This window comes from Poecilia reticulata, linkage group LG9 (genome assembly GCF_000633615.1).
Source record: "Poecilia reticulata strain Guanapo linkage group LG9, Guppy_female_1.0+MT, whole genome shotgun sequence".
Lineage (NCBI taxonomy): Eukaryota > Metazoa > Chordata > Actinopteri > Cyprinodontiformes > Poeciliidae > Poecilia > Poecilia reticulata.
In genome coordinates this window covers 20,139,361-20,156,746 of record NC_024339.1, presented here as the reverse complement: position 1 = coordinate 20,156,746, position 17,386 = coordinate 20,139,361, and the positions used below count along the sequence as shown (strand labels likewise).

At 37.1% G+C, this 17,386-nt stretch overlaps 1 protein-coding gene across 4 annotated transcripts in view; it reads left to right on the top strand.

Annotated features, from left to right (window-relative positions):
- The window catches only part of agtpbp1 (ATP/GTP binding carboxypeptidase 1), a 32,812-nt gene extending 23,171 nt beyond the window's left edge, over positions 1-9,641 (top strand). For all 4 annotated transcript variants that reach the window (XM_008418476.2, XM_008418475.2, XM_008418477.2 and 1 more), the window contains 7 exons: positions 619-769; positions 1,794-1,974; positions 2,143-2,272; positions 2,706-2,837; positions 3,357-3,533; positions 4,294-4,445; positions 7,893-9,641. In XM_008418476.2, coding sequence (XP_008416698.1) covers positions 619-769; positions 1,794-1,974; positions 2,143-2,272; positions 2,706-2,837; positions 3,357-3,533; positions 4,294-4,445; positions 7,893-8,064 — 1,095 coding nt within the window. In that variant the 3' untranslated portion in view covers positions 8,065-9,641. The remainder of the gene's footprint in view (positions 1-618; positions 770-1,793; positions 1,975-2,142; positions 2,273-2,705; positions 2,838-3,356; positions 3,534-4,293; positions 4,446-7,892) is intronic.
- The last annotated feature ends 7,745 nt before the right edge of the window (positions 9,642-17,386 follow it).

Sequence of the window (17,386 nt, the reverse complement as noted above, 5' to 3'; positions counted from 1 at the left end):
ACCAGCGACAATCTTAGATTCGACCAACAATCTTAAGATTGTCGTAAGGGGAAAATAGGGGCAAAAAATGGTGTAGTGTGAACTATTGTATTAGGTAGTCGGACGTGCCCATCTTCTCTATTTAAATCTAGTGATTACTGAGGGGCAATATAGTATACAGACTTCATAATCTGCACTCTTTCGGTTGAATGCAGTATTTATTTCCACTTTGGCTTTATGTTTAATTTTTATTCAAGTACGTTTTTTGTTAGGCTGAGAATCCATTTCATTTTTATTTTTGGTTGTTTTGTTTATTTAGTTTATCAGTTCCAGTGTTATGTGTTCTTTTGAAAATAAAGTTTCAAAAGAACCATCTATCTATGGCAGGAAATTGCATGCATTATTAGTCATTTCCATTAAATCAGTGTCAAAAGGTCTTGAAACAATATTATCATTTATCATAATAATTTTTTAGACAATTAATCGCTCAGCAAAATTTATCGTGACAGGCCTACTCAAATTTGATGCAATGGTACAAGAAACACATTTCAGATTAAATCAGAGTTAGAATAATAAATTCAGACATTTTTTTTTAGAAAAAGAGAACTAAGGACTTATATATTTTTTTATTTTTTACAGATGCACCTGTCCAAACTGGAGGATATGAGGACTCCTCAGATCTACTTGAGGCAGGATGTTCTGTGTGAAACCCTTAGTGGAAACACATGTCCACTTCTCACCATCACTGCTATGCCAGAGTCCAAATCCACTGATCATATCTGTCAGTTCAGTAAGTGAATGAGTTCTGGTATATTGCCCATGTCTCGTTATTTGCTGAACAATAAGCAAGGTTTAGTTACACTGTACTTTAAAAAGTAAACTGAACTCTTAAGTTCAGCGGTTGACGATGTTGAGCGCCGTTTACTGTTTATACACCAGATTCGAAAAACGTTGGTGTCTTTTTTACAAGCTGTAGCAACCATGGTGATTGCTGCTATAAATAATCAGTGAAACAAAACCAATGTCCTATTCAATAGCCTATAACGTAATATGTAACATTTATTGTCATTGTTGCTGACAAGTAAAGGTTTACTTCATCTAATTTAAGTGCAACACAGATCGTCGTTTGGCTGCTGGAGGGTAAAAATTTGATTGGATTTGGTCTCCTTATAACAAGACTGTGAAAGCACAATATAAATTCAGTTTAATGTAACATTTTTATTTCATTTTTATTTGTGAAAAAAATTTATTTAAATTTTATTCCTCCTCATGCCATTGCCTTATACACATGTTCATTCTGCACCTCTTTTGTTTTTTCATTCTGCAAATCTTACTTTTCTTATGTTGGCTGTTATTTATCAAAATCTGTTTTAGATCTCAGAGCAATAAATTGTCACTGGAAAAGTGCCACGTGACATCTTATTTATGGCACTGTGTGTATTCTGGCCAATCTTAGCAGGCAAACAAACATGTTTATAAAGGCGGTGACTGCAAACAACCACTAGTTAAATACCACACGCTTGTTTATTTAGTTAAAGAGCTGTTCATCATAGAATATTCTACGTAAATGATTGCAAGATGGTAAAAACTAGAGATTTTCTTTTTTTCCTCGTTTGAGGTGACCGTAATGTCAGAGGTTTATTGACATGGTCTTTATTCCATTATCCTCTACATTTGTTTATTCTAGTGCTATCAATCGATTAAAAAAATGTAATCGTCAATCGTTGGAATAATTAGCATTTTGTAATATTAGCGCATTAAATTTTTCCGATTAATTGTTTATTCTTTACCTTTATTTTTTTCTCCCACTCCAGGGAATCGGCCATTTATCTTCCTATCTGCCAGAGTGCATCCTGGGGAGACCAATGCTAGTTGGGTGATGAAGGGGACGCTGGAGTTCCTCATGGGCACCAGTCCACTGGCAGTCAACCTGAGAGAGGCCTACATTTTCAAGATAGTCCCCATGCTCAACCCTGACGGAGTTGTTAACGGAAAGTGAGTTCACAGAGATGGAATAAAAGTAACATTTTAAACTTTAAAGTATTCACTCATCTGATGTGGTCATAGCTAGCTTAAGGCACATATTAAACCTTGACTGGAAGGAATCTGTAGCTGTGACTCTGTTCTACACTCAGTATCCTGCAAATCTCGTTTCCGCTGCAGTCATCGTTGTTCACTGAGTGGAGAGGACTTGAATCGCCAGTGGCAGAACCCCGATCCTGAGCTCCACCCCACCATCTACCATACAAAGAGCCTGCTGCAGTATCTTGCATACATACAAAGAACACCTCTGGTATGACTTTTAATTAACTACACTTAAATTACTTTGGGACATTTTGCACTTTTTCCTTTAACTGCCTAATTATGCTGCCAGTTCTCGAGTTCAGTGGCACAGCACAGTGTAACCGAGCAGCGCAGCATAAATGTACAGTGTACAGAAAACTTAGTGACAAGTCATCTATGAATTCATCCCAAACAACTCACTCTGCTGGCCTTGGTGCTATCAGAAAGTTTGAGATGTTTGTTTTTTTGTGTAGACTTGTTTACAAAGCACGATCGTTTAAAAAGGAGGCTAATTATTATTTTATTTTCAGTAATTAAAATTTCTTTTTATAGTACAATCCCTCTTCAGTTATTATTGGCATGAATGTTATTACTTCTACTATTTTATGGAAGAGGTTACAGCATGCACAGAGTTCATCCTCTCTGTGTCCATAAATCCGCAGGTCTTCTGTGATTACCACGGTCATTCCAGAAAGAAAAATGTATTCATGTACGGCTGCAGCGTGAAGGAGACTGTCTGGCAGTCTGATATCAGTGCAACCTCGAGCGACTTACAAGAGGACCTTGGATACAGGGTAAACACACACTTTCACACAGGACAAGATACATGCTTGTAGCTCTACAAAAGGTTATGTATAAATACTGAGTCTTACTGTCCTCTATTTCTAAATTAAACCTGCTGTCATGTAGCTCATATTTATATTATAACACAGTCATATTGTGTACAACACTGTTATAGTATTCAATTGTCCCTCAGAGAAATTGCATGGGCCAACTTATTTTTATTTAAGATATTCCAATATTTCACTTGTCTCCTTTATATGATCAAGCTTTGGTCTTTTACCTGTATTAAGGTATAAGTACCAAGGTTTTTCAAAAGTTTCAATCCCAAAACAACTAACCATTTCTACAATTTGAATTTCTCCAATTTACTGAAATCAGTGCAGCTCTATGAGCATCTGCATCTCGGTTCATGTTCAGTTTCCATGATAACTACCTAATAATTAAGATAATCGAGGCCTAACGGAGGCACTAAAATCTTTGCACAGTTATTTTTGCTTAAAACGGAGAACAATGATTGGTTTATTTTACAGACTCTTCCCAAGATCCTGTCCCAGATCGCCCCTGCCTTCAGTCTGGCTAGCTCCAGTTTTGTTGTGGAGCGCTCCAAAGAGTCAACTGCTCGAGTTGTTGTTTGGAGAGAGATTGGAGTAAAACGCAGTTACACCATGGAAAGCACACTCTGTGGCTGCGATCAGGGCAAATATAAGGTATGAATTTGATATTTTTATATGAAAACGGTCAATAATAGACCTGACTTTGATGATTAAACCTTAGAATTGATGGCTTTCTTTGACCAGTTTCTACTGTAAATAAGTCAATAAATTGCTTGTTGGAAGAAAATTTTATGTTTTAAATGTTAATATCTTGGTTAAACTTATCTGGGCTGTTGAGTGCATCACTTGAACATCCTAAATGTCCACCAGGGGGAGCTTTGGTTCTATTTTCTTCTGATGAATTCCCATCTTTTCTCCTTCCTTTTTGGAATCATTACCATCTTATTTTTTTGCCTGCATGTTTTTCCCATCCCAGCTGATTTCTCTCTATCTGAATTTTGCCAATGTCAACATCTAATATGCTTACAGTTCTAGGAGGTCTCTCTTATACCCTGTGAAAATATTTGGCAGGATGTGCAGGAACAATTGTCTATTGAGTTGTGGCTTTATACTTCAGTGTCCACGCCAAGTTTAGATGTTTCCAGTTTTCCTCTGGAGAAAAGAAACTTGGAAGTTTTTTTTGGGTAAGATGGAGGTTAGCTTTGTGTGTGGTTGCTCCCTCACTGGGAAGATTTTCTCTGCATGAATGTGTCCTTCTATGGCTTTATGTAAAGGTTTTCTCCACAAAATATGTTGCATCGTTAAAAAATAAGCTTTTTGAATGTACACCAAAACATTTAAAATAACTATATTTAGGCTAATTTGTGTATATTTGTGTCTTGCTTTCTTCTGATACCATTGCATGTTAATCCAGGGGCTCCAGATCAGCACCAGAGAGCTTGAAGAGATGGGGGCCCAGTTCTGTGTAGCCATGCTGAGGCTGAAGAGGTTGACGAGTCTCCGCAATCACCAGAATTTGCTGGATTTGGAGAGTGATATCATTGGAACACAATCCAAAAACGTCAGGTCTGTCTTGTATGCTACAATCAGGCTAAATATTTCTTCTATTGTGGAACTGATTAGAATGAGGCTGGAAGGGAACATTTTGTCCTCAAAGTTGACATGTTGGAAGGAGAAAAAATGGGCAAATTTGACAGTTTGACAAAGATACAATTGTGATGATTAGATAACTGGGTCAGAGCATCTCAAGAACCGCAACTATTGTGGTCCGTTTCTGGTCTACAGTCCGCTGTATCTATTTAAAATTGGTACAAAGTGGACAAGGCACACATGAACATGGGGAGCAAAGACAGGCTCATGTGCGCCGATCCAACAGGTGAGCCTTTGTTGGCTCAAATTACTAATGAAGTTAAAGCCAGTTCTGATTGAGAGGTCTAAAAATACGCAGTGAAGTTTATTTATTTTTTTTAAAATGAGGCTGCAAAACTCTGCTGCTGGCCTAGCCAGACTACAATTGTTGGTTTAAATTTTATGCTTAATTCCTGTTAAATCTGTAGGAGTACCAACCCATTCTTAATAAAAAGCAGTGAGATCATTCAGAATATCACAAATTATACATAAACTAATTTAATCTGTAACAGCATCACTGGAAATGTTTGTTCAAATCTGAATAAAATTGTCTCAATGTAAAGTTTCATCTGGGGTCTTAAACGTATTTTATTTTCCAGTAAACGGTCATTAAAAAGCTCTGCTCTGCTTACCTAGTGTTTGGCCGCAGCTGTGGCTGTGTGTCGCGGAGCCTCAGTAAATGTTTTCATATGTGCTGAAGAGGGAAGATCTGATCACAAGTGGACACTCGAGACACATTGTTACACCAGGTGTGAACTGAAGCACATCAAACTCTCCACATGTGTCCCGTTCCTTTAAAGATGCTTCTTGAGGCCAGATGTAAACAAAATGTGTTGTTATAGGATGGGTCTTTGTTGAAAATGTAAAATCCTGGGTATTCTTAGGCTGATTCTAATCCGACATGCTGGCGTCCAATCAAAGAATGACTTTGACAACATCGAGTCTGGACAAGCGCTGCTTTTGTGGTTGAGTGGGTCTGCTTTTTAAGCATAGTCTAAAAGCCGTTATGATTTGTCTGTACAATCTACATTCCCCTCTGATGCACTACTCGAGATACAAATAAAGACATGCATTTATGCAGGTCTGGCGCGACCATCATTGAAATTCTATCAATTCTGTCTCCCAGAGGAGGTTTTCACGGCCACATTGAGCAGTCAGTGGCACAGTGTGGATTAAATGCACATTGAACATGTAAACTAGCCTTGCCCCTCTGCACGACCGGAATAAATTTGCATGTTATTATGGACTTAAGTAGGAGTCTTTTCAAAAGGAATTGTGCAGTCTTCATAAAATAGCTGTATGACAAAGCCTAGCCTAAGCAATCCAAGCATACCTCACATCTTTGTACAGTTTACTTCTTAAACGAGGTTTGCTCTGTGAAAGAGATTCAACAAAGATACTTGCGGAGGTTCAAATTATAGTGAAGACTTTGTTTTTTAGGGATAACTTTTCTTTTCTCCTAAACCTACAGTGTTGTGTGGAGACTGAGAGGAGATACAAATATTCAAACATCTCCTTGTTTCAAATTACAGATACAAAGACTTGTTTCTGTTTGTAGAAGATGTGTTGCAATAGAAATCTGTCAGCAATGCTCTGGTTCCATCTTCCTAGTTAAGAATGCATTGCTATGTGAAAGTTATACATATGGTACTATGCAAAAGTTTAACACAGGTGCAAAAGAATGCCACAATCTTAGAATGCATTTAAGAATAAAAGTGTAAAAAGTTTTTCTTAACGTAACAAAATGTTGTGAATGAACAGATGAATCTTCAAAACACCTGCAGTTCTTCTCTGAACATTTGCACAGTTTCCTGGATAACTATTGACAGATGTTCTGTATGCTTCGTCAAATTCTTCAGACAGAACTGATAATGAAGGTCAGGTTTTTTACCAATTAAAATAATTTTACAACAATAACACTTATTGAAAGTCATTAGTGTTGTTAAGGATTTTTTTCAGACTGTGTTGACATTGCAAAGCTGAAAAAGATATTTAAACTACTCTGGAGTGTGGTGCATAAGCATGAGAAAACACACAGACTTCTTTCTTGACAGTTTTGCTATGTGGTCTTCTAACAATTCCAAAATGACTGCTATGTTTCTTAAATGCTCATTGGACAATAAATCAGCATTACTCCAAAGAGAGAGAGATGGATAGATAGATGTAGGTAGATGTTTGTGGAGAAAATTTAAAGAGCCTCATAGACCAGATGAATTATTCTTTATTGAGCATGGTTCAGGTTATCTTTATGTCTGGACCTCCAACATCCTCTTCTCTGGGTATTTGTCAACTCTGTTAATTTGAAAGAATGTGTTTGTACCCCAAACTACCATTTCTGTACCTCCTTCACTTGTCATTCCCTGCTCTCCTTCTTGGTAGCGTACTCTACTCTCATATTGATATATTCATTCATCATTTATGTGGCCGATCATTAAGGGACTCCAAAAGTGTTTGTTTGTGTGAGTACCCTTTGGGAAATGGTTGCTCTCATCCTTGATTTATGGTTTTATATGTAGGTCTCTGTATGGCAGCACTTACCGTTTTAACAGGGCATGCAAACAATGGCTGTAGCTTTTGGGAGGTCTACCCTAGGCCCCTAAACATGAGGGACATATTTATTTCTGTTTGCCTTTAAGGATAACAAATGTTTAAATATGTCAAGGTCTCTTTGCAAGGCAAAATACATAATTTGGATGTTTTAAAGCACATGTGACAAATTCTGAAAATGTCAGTGGCGTCTGGAGTTTTTTGTAATGGCCTTTAATGGTTGGTGCACTACTTCTGCAATCCGATTCGATAATATTCTGTCTGTCATTACACACTTACTGTACATTTACTGACGCACAGTTTCTCTGTATCTCTGTCCATCTCATGCACTCACCAAGGGGAGCTCAGTGGGAGCTCATTGTCTATACACCCCTCTCCTCCCACCCATATGATCGACTGTCTCTCTCAGATCGCATTTCAGACCATTAACACCATTAAAAACCCACTAAAGCCACTAAAACCTCAAAGAACCAGCAACCATTTAACCATTAGGACCCATAGGAAAAAAAACAGCCTCACTGGCGGGAGCTTACAAGCACTGTTTGTTAGCAACATGAATTTAGTTAGCATTTAAAACTCAGTTAATATGTGTGGGTTGTTCCCCCCCTCCCCCCCGTTTTTCATGTTTGTACTACATTTTGTTCGTTTTGTAATACATTTCTGGCACAATTATCTTGCGAGAATTGCACACTGGCCTATGCATAATTATGTCGTTATTCATTGTTAAATAATTTCTTTATTAAGAAATTAAAAGAAGAAAGAATAACTTTGTCCTGATTGTAAGTTTTTTGTTTTATCATTCAAACTCATGTTTTTGTTGTTGTTTTGTTTCTGCAGCAGCTGTACCACTACCTACGTGTTGGAGGAGGATGAACCATCCTTTCTGGAGGCCATCGACTACAGCGCAGAAAGCAACGACGAGGACGCAGGGCCTGAGAGCGATGTCTGCGGTGACGGTCAAGAGAATTTCGATCAGCTGTCAGACTCTGAAACTATTCACAGGAACTAGTATTAATCTCCCTCATATGTGGTGGTTTGAGCTCACAATTAGTGCTTGGGTTATTAGTTGAACAAATTTAAGATTTCACTCTTCAAACAGAAAGATGCATCACCTCCTACTGTGTCTTGCGGATAAATAGTCACACCTGTATTCTGTGATGGATTAGTCTTGATCGGGCCTCTGTTAGCAGCTTGTTGCTCCTCAAGGTGCATACACCACCTGCCTTTCTTGTCAGATATATTAGCATTAGCAACTCTAAGAATAAGGACTGATTTCACTGAATGTTTTCACCGTTTCAGCACCAAACTATAACCCTCCGAAGCCTCAGACACCATACAGCCTCTGAGATTCACACGTACATAATTGGAGTGATGGTATATGAAACTCCTCTCACCTGCAACAGTATAATTAAAAAAACAAATCTCCTTTCTAGTGCCACCCTGCCTTCTTTGTGAAAGATTGGTGAGCTGTGCTTGTTTCATGTTATAAAATCACCATTCTTCACTTTTAACCCTTCACATTTATCAAAAACTGAATCTATTATATCACATGAATGTAAATCATTCACATCTTTATGAAAATGAACTTTATTTCTGATGAATTAAGATATCAACACACAAACTTTCACAAGCTCAAACATGCACAGCAGTTAAACATTTAGACTGAATGTATACTGTCAGTGTTTATTGTTTTCACAATCTACAGTATTCTGAAGCAGTATGAACAATAAGCATGATTGTCAGAAACCAAAAAACATTTATTTGCACTGTTTCTACAACCAGTTAACACTTGAAACAACACAGAACAAACCTGAGAGTAAAAACTCGTTTTATGCGTTGTATATAGTCACCTCTGAAGTTCTCTGAGCCCAGTAAAAGGTGATGCTCACATTAATGTGACATTAAGAAATGATGAGACTGGAATTTTGCCACCACTTTATCTTTTTATTTCTTTTTTTTTTTTTGGAGGGGAGTATACGTTTTGCTGATTTGCAGAATGTCTTGTCAGTAAGAACAGATGGTGCTGCTTATTAAAGTGTGAAATAGTTTTAAATTTTTTGTTTTGTTTTTGCGGATGTGTCTCTTGGATTTGTACAGATGGTGCATGGCTTATTGAAATATTTTATTGGAAATACTTTTAATTTATGAAGTCTTTCATATGCACCCTGCATGTTTGAATGACTCATTTTTAGTGTAAGAATGCAAAATCTTCCATGATTTTAAGTTGTCCCATTATGCTGCTCAGCTCTTAAAAGTGTGCTTCTATCAGATCTGTCGTTTTTCTTTTGCCTATCATATTTCCTCTCTTTTCTTCCATCCTTAACCTCTTTAATCCTCTTCTATCCTTGGACTTGACGTCCTTTCACGTTTTGCTCATGAGCATCTTAAAAACCCTGAACAATGTGTGTGTGTGTGTGTGTTGTAAAACTGTGTGCTGTCTTATTTATGTTTGGAACAGTTGACGTTTACACCTTGTGGGCAGTATTTTATTTGATTGTAAATGAGCAGAAATGGTCTATTTAAGTTGTGTGGCATAAAGTTGATGACAAAAAGCAAGTTTCAGGAAATAAATTGTGAACATGGAAAGCTGTTGTATTTTCCTTTTATTTTTGCTTTAGTGAACTTAATTGTAATACAGTTGTGACATATTGTTTCTTGAATTATCAACTAGATGAGCACAAAGATTTGTCCTTGGGAAGGTTTCTCTTTATCCTTTGGGAACCAGCCCTAATTGAACAGACTGAATTATAGTGAGAGAAAAATGAGGCTCAAATAATGGAGCAAGACTGTTCTACTTACCAACTATTTAATTTGGATCATTTTAACAGGAATCATCATAATGGTTTTATATTTTATTGCTATATACGTTCAATTGTAAAATTATGAACCTGTTACAATAAACCCTGAAATCATTTATTTTGACCAGAGTAGCTCAGATAGTCGGGTTATTGGTGATCAATCAAGTTAGTTATGCATGTTCTGTTTTTAATCAAGTATTTTTTTAAATTAAAATCACGAGTTTATTCATGTCCAAAATCTTTAGTGCTAACACGTTTTTGCAAAGAGTTGGACAAATGTCAAGCTTTTAGTTAATTGAAAAAGGCTGCAGCATGAACCACAGTAAAATGTTATTTTATCAGCGAGCTGTGCTGCAGGGGCAGATATGCTCGAAACGGACGGTTTGCTTGTGTTGGCCGTGGTTACCACTAAAGACAAGCGTGCGACCAGGGAAAATGTCTGAAGGAAAAAAAGCATCAAAAGGCAGTTTTCAATTGAAGGTGTAATGGTAGAGCAGAGCTCCATATGCAGAGGCTGAGGGGCCATTCAGGGTTTGATTTCTAATCTGGGGCCCTTGCTGCAAGTCTTCCCTCCTGTCTGTCAAACAATTGTGTGGAATAAAAGTCCACTGGCAGCACAAAATTGTCTAAAAACGTTGGTCAGGTATTTTATAATATAAAATGGGAACATGAAAATAAAATCTCTCCATTCCAGGTTCTCATCATGCTTTGATGATGAATTATCTTCTTAGCAGTACTCCCGACATATGGATCAGGAAAGTTTCTGCCATTATCCAGAATAAAAGTACACTGCACTGTACAACAGCATGTAGAGCGCTGTGACCAGCTAAATCATGGTTTGCAATAAAACCACCATTAAAAAATTACGATAAAATTTAGCTTCACACGCTGTGTCTTCTCAATTTTCAATTTTAACTTTGACAGCTTATTAAAGTTACTTAACTGAGGGAAGAGGAGAAAAGAGCTACCATGAAGGACTCTGATGAAATTCCTGTGTTTTCTTGTACAATTTATATCTGCAACAGATGGAGTTACAAGAACACAACCATGAATAAACATGATATCAAAAGACCAATTACAATGTACTTGTTATTTGATACAGGACTGTTTTTGCAAGTTAAGAAGGTTCAACAATATACTGATTTGTTTTTAGATGAACAAAATTAAATGTATTTGCTTATCAAAACAGCAGTTCTATAGAAATTAATGCTTAATAAAGCTTATGAACTTTTTGATTGTTGTTTAGCTCCTGAATTAGGATGTAAAAAACAAACAAACAAGCAAAAAAAAAAAACCAGATAATTGCAACAAAATAAAAACAAAATTGATTAACATCAGATTTTAGTCCAGGAGAACAGATATGAACAAGTTTATGTGAATGTAACACCAACACTAAATATCTAAACAAGCCCTGCAAACTCAGTAGAAATAGGGTGGGGAGGTTTTTGCTAAGGATACATTTCAAAGGTCAAAACTGAACTAAACTTTTTTGTTTAACCAGCTGTTATAGCTTAAAATATACTATTATTACAATAAATAATACTATAAAAACAGTATTATTACAGCCAGACAGAAAGAAAGTATGGTTTCTTGTGTAAACATTACGCGATCAGTTATTGACTGACACCTTCTTCTAGCTGCTGTGTTACCATAGGAATCCAGATTTGAATGTCATCTTAATAATTTCATGTGGTCAGGTCTGTGGAAGCCCAGTTTTGTTGTCAGAAGTAATTTGAAGACAAAAAAAAACCCCATAAAGGACTTAATAAGTCGAAACCTCAACAGTCCCAGTTAGAGACATATTTGTTGTCTGTTGTATTGTTTTTGTTATTCAGTGCTGGGCTGTCATTAGTGGTTGCAACATGAAAAGATCATTCTCACTGGCAGTAGCTTGTAAATTAAAAAAAAACACACCCTTCCAAGCACCTTTAAAGATAGCAGGTGTTGCTTTGAATTATAATTTGTGGCTACAGCAGATTTTGCTTAAAATGGCAGAATTAACCGGTTCCTAAGGTGTAAAATTACACCTGAGCCTCTTCTGCCAAGGTCACTCAGTATAGAAATATGAATATCCACTCTGGATTTTTTTAAACATTGGATTGCATGATATAAGAAGAAACCTACACCACTAGTAGATGCTTCTGTTTTTGTGCAAGGCTATTTTTAAACCAGTTCCAGGAAAGTAAGGTGATCTAAATCTGGCTTTTGAACTAATGTCAGGATTCAGCTTGCAGGTAGATGCGTAAAAACTCAGATTTCAGGTCACAGACATTCAACAGACATTCAGCATATAAATGTAAAAACGCCTATCAAGATTACAAATTCAAACATGCAGCTTTTGAAGAATGCTTCTCTCAAATGTGCCTACTTTTTTGCCCCTTTAGCCTACTTTCAGGTGATATGTGACAGGACAAAATGTAATAATGAAAACAGGAAGGCAGTACAAAACAAAGTTTAGCCCAAATAGAAAAATACTTTTCTTTTCTCTAAGTATGGCAATGTAATTTAACGTTTAGCCAAATTTTAAAGATTTAGAAAGCTATGTGACATTTTAACTTTAATCAAAGTTTTAATTTTTATGCTATTTGACCCTAAAATATGGGTTCCATGTAAGGAAGTACAGATAATTTCATATACTTTTATATAATCAGATTGTAGCTACAATCAGACACCCTCCATCATTTTGCTCAGTCACAGAGAAAAATTAACTAAGCAGTTAGGTTAAGCTAAGCCAAGCTTACTGTTTTAATGCTTTTTCAGACATGAGAAGATTTTTACTGACTTAGTTCACATAAAAGTTAAAAACTTTTTTTTACCTGAAACTTTTGCTCACAAACGGCATCTACTACCGCGCATTCAGCCAAAGAATTTTGTTTGAAAATTGTTTGATTTAATCTGAAAAACTGTCACATCCTCCATATCTATACGTAGCTTCTTGTTTTTAACAAAGTCTTTTTATGGCATACAGGAGGATTTTTGAAGTGTTTTTTTGTCTGGTCATTTTTAATTAGGCACCATTGGTATCAAAACTATGATGAACCTTTAAACTTCCTGAATATATTTAGCACTGTTAGGTCTACATAGCCCTGTTGTCAGCTAATAGAGCATAAGTAGATACTCAATCACTCTATTTCATTGGCACAGTTGTTCGACCATTTGTTCAGCAGTGTACCTCCGCTGCTTAAGTGCACCGAGTAACATAATCTTTTTCTTCTCAGGAAATGACAAGGGCAAGGAGGGAGTGACAAAAAGCCTCTGCAAATGTCCTGAAAATAAGCTCTGAGTGATGCTCAATGTAAATGGATATAAGTGGACAGGAAGACTCAGAGAGGGGAAAAAGCGAGAGCAAAAGTACAGAGGAGGACGAGAGGAATTTGAAGAGGTGGAGAGGCATGTTAATCTGGGAAAGGCAGCGCAGAGAGAAAAGCTGCTTTCCGCTTTAAGCCCCACGCCCTCACTTCCTGTCCCAGCTGTCAATCACGGGTTCTCAAGAGCATCACACAAAAGACGGCCCTCTTTCCTCCAGCCACAAACACCAACACAATCCAACCAATTAGGAGGACTGGTCAAAAGAGGGGATATTGTGCATGCGTATGAATGTATGAGTCCTGCAGAGGTAGAATGGTTCGAAGTGCTTCTGCAGGTTTCTCATGTCCAGCAGAGACCACTAATTAGGAATCCCTCTCCCTCTGCCTCTCCGTGTCTCATGCCTTCTCGCAGGCACTTTGCCCAATCTCCGTCCTCACACTGATGAGCTCATTGCTGTAGTCAAAGTGTGGCTCTGTGGGCGTCTAATAGTGTAGCCAATTAGTGCTGGAGTCTGACTTGGCAGCTTCTCTAACTCACTGGTGGTCCCACAGAGGGACAGAATGACTCCCTGAAAAGGTACAAGTTCACAAAGAACAGCCCAACAAAGACCTGTGTGTACAGGCTGCGTGTCATGGAAGAGCACAAGGGAAGGGTAGCTGCATGTGTGTGTGGATGTGGGTGTGTGTGCATGTTGAGTATTGTAATTCGTGAGCAGAAATCTTCAATGAGGAGTCACTGCAGATTATGAAGAAAAGAAACGCTTAAACAGACTTAAAACTGGGCCACCAAACATCTGAACACCTATTTTACCTGGACACCATTTTTACTTCCAACACTGAACAAACACTTTCCTTATTTCATTGCTGACGACTTTAAGTAGATTGTATGAAATTAAATTAATTGTTAAAGTGACTACAAAATGTCCTAATCCTGGTATTATTATGGGTGGGTGGCACGTAGCATTTGGTAGCAAACGGCTTCATTTCATGCAAAAACAGTGCAAAAACTCAAAATATTGTAAATGTATGAAATGACAAAACAAAACGTTTTTGGATTCACAAATTAGAACTTCATGTGTGAAATTACCAAGATGAAGAATTATTAATGCAACATTTGCCTATAGTAAAAAACAAAAAACATATTTGAGGATATATGTTTTTTGTTGACATTGTAACGTTTCGATGTCTAGGATTTTAACAAAAATTAGAGGTTATCAAATTAATTCAGTATTTAAAACAACAAAGGACAGTCATATTTATTAAATGTAGTAAAATACGACTGATTATGGAAAAACGTGTATCAAATAAATTTTAGCAGACTGTACTTTATCATGTGAATGTAGTTAGTTTCAGTTGACCCCTTGTAGCAAAAATGTTAAGAAAGATTGATATTATTGTTGAAAAATGCACAGCTGTTATAATATTCAGGAAATATCTATGTTAATGTTTTAACTAATTTTACTAATTGAGAGCAATTAGTGCAATTTGAACCACCATTGTTCTATGATTAATCTGCAAAGCATCACAAAATGTAAAAAAATAACTGAATGTGCTTACAAAGGGAACTTTTGCAGGCCTACACAGTGGGACAGTTACATACATGCATACATGCTGTTATTGTCTTGTGTGGCAGGTGTAATCTGGTCACTATAATCATTACTATTAGTATTTCCCAGTGGTTTTATATGTGAATGAACTATGCTGGTTATGAAGCTTGGAACTGCCTGCAGACCTTTGACCCTTTCCTGTCAGATTGCTGACTACAGGGGGAACGCTTGTTGCATTTCCCACTGGCAAAAATACAGTTTTGCAGTTCCAATGGATTGCAAAACTGAACTGTGCTCCACTGAGTCGTGACATCATTTTCAGACCAACTTCCAACACAAATCAAACAGCATGAAGCCTTAATATGGGGGCCAAGTATGGCCTCCAGCAAGTAATTATAATGTGAGTTTCTCTGGATTGCAAGTCAATAAGCGTACTCATTTCTGTCAGAAAAACAAAGGTATTTTTTCTCTTAGAATCTGGAGAATGATGTTGTAATGAGGTCTTATGTTGCAGCTCTCATGTCACTGTGGAGCGGTCCATAACGCTGATGCACTGATATATGTTCAACAGGTTAACAAGTGTAGGATTTATACTGTATACATCGTGTATACATCCTTAACATACTGGTTTTTACAATCTAATTCTTCTTCAGCACTTATGAAAGGGGAAAATGAACAAATTATTTGCAAGCTTGACAGTTCATATTGCAAGAAAGTTATTCTAATTTGTTTTTCTTATTTATGTTTTATTCTACAAATAACATAGTTAAACCACCCTTGACCCAAAATGTGGTTATTTTGTGGCACACTGAAGGAAATAACTCACTGTATTTGGATTTTGAAATAAATATTTTCACATTTGACAGATTTTGTACTCGAAAGTGTTTTGCTAAACTAATTTTAAACACCAAAAGAATTAAATATTGACCATGTATTTATTATGTGACGCAAGCTGTCCGCAAGACGGACGTGAAAAAGGGCTTTTTTTTTAAACTCCCCATGCCTAAAGTAAACATGTCACACAATGGGTTGCATCTCCTGCCAGAGAGCCACTTGTTATTGTGGCTTTTTGTCGACTGTCACCAAACAGTGCAAAATCATTGGCTTTGTACACTTGCATGTGCAATTAAATAACAGAAACGCCAGCTCGTAACAGGATGACGGGAGTCAGCTTGGCACAAATGCCAGATGCAAAAACACGATGTTGGAGTCAAACGGCCTGGAAAGATTTTTACCAGCTCACGTGGATTCGCCTTCTCGTTTGCATATCAATAGTCATAGACAGTACACGTAGACACACACACACACGCACACGCATGCACACACGCACACACACACACACACACACACACACACACACACACACACACACACATACATAATTGGTTACACAGGGAGCAAAGCCAACTTGCACCTCTCGTTGCTGTGGTAACCAAAGAGACTGATTTTTCTAGAAGCACTTACTCACATCCCGTCTGTTATTTACTTGTTTGTTCATTCATTCCTCCATTTAGCCTCCCTCTTTTTAACAACACTCTCTTCCTCCCTCTCTCAGCGGCTTTTCAGCCCATTTCCATTCCCACCTCTCATCCAATAAGATGCCCTACTGGCATGCATATGCAAATGAGGAATACTTGACACCAATTAAGGAGAATTAAACAACGAACAGCATTGTGTCCAGCAGCTGGATTCATGAGATAGATGCTTCTATCCAACAAGATGGAATCTAATGCTAGATTGAATGGGTATTTTATTTTCTTAAAGGGAAATTAAAATATTCCAGGAGTTCTTGCTTGATTTCAATTGATTTCAATTCCCTTTTCAAATACAACATACTTTTAATGTACATACAGCAATGAAAAAAGTATTCACTCTCTAACTATTTTTTTTTGTTTCCGTTTGGCTAATATGAGATGGGTTTGGGTTTTTCTGTTTCTTTCTTTTTTCCTTAGCAATATCTTTAACTTAAGAAATCTCCCATAAATTCTCCTTTTGACCTCTTTCTTATTGTTGAACACTGTACTTCAACAAGTGAGGCCTGCAATACTGTCAATGACCTCTTGGAGTAATTTTGATTGGCTGAACATTTCTAGGAACATGCATTGTTGTTTCATGTATAACCCGTTGTGGATAATGGTTTTTCAGCATGATTTGCTGGAGCTAGCTTTGTAAACCTTTCCAGACTGTTATGTGTCAGTGAGTTTGTTTTTAATTTTGTTCTTGAATTTCTTTAGTTCAGGGCTTTAAGTGTTACCTTATATGCTTATTTCATATTATCAGATGGGTCGTATTTAAGTGAATATTTAATTTTGCAGAGCGGGGGGTAAATAAGTTCAGGCATCACTGGAGAAAATTGACTAAACTTTCCAAAGAAAAATTTGTTTAATTATGGATAAAAAAGGAGGGTAAATACAGCAGAGTGTTGTTAATGAAAATCTCTGTTTGATGAGCTGAAACATTGAAGTGTGACAAAAATGCTAAAACAAAAACATTCCTGTCTATAAAAATCTGTAACGGGGCGAGTGCTTTGGACATGTTTGCTTATTTGAACCTCAAACAGTGCCTTATGGCTTGTTTTATTCTTTTTTTTTTCTTTTTTGCTCCCAATCCCTGTGCACACTTACGCACCCACGCACACACACACAGACACACACACACACACACACACACACACACAC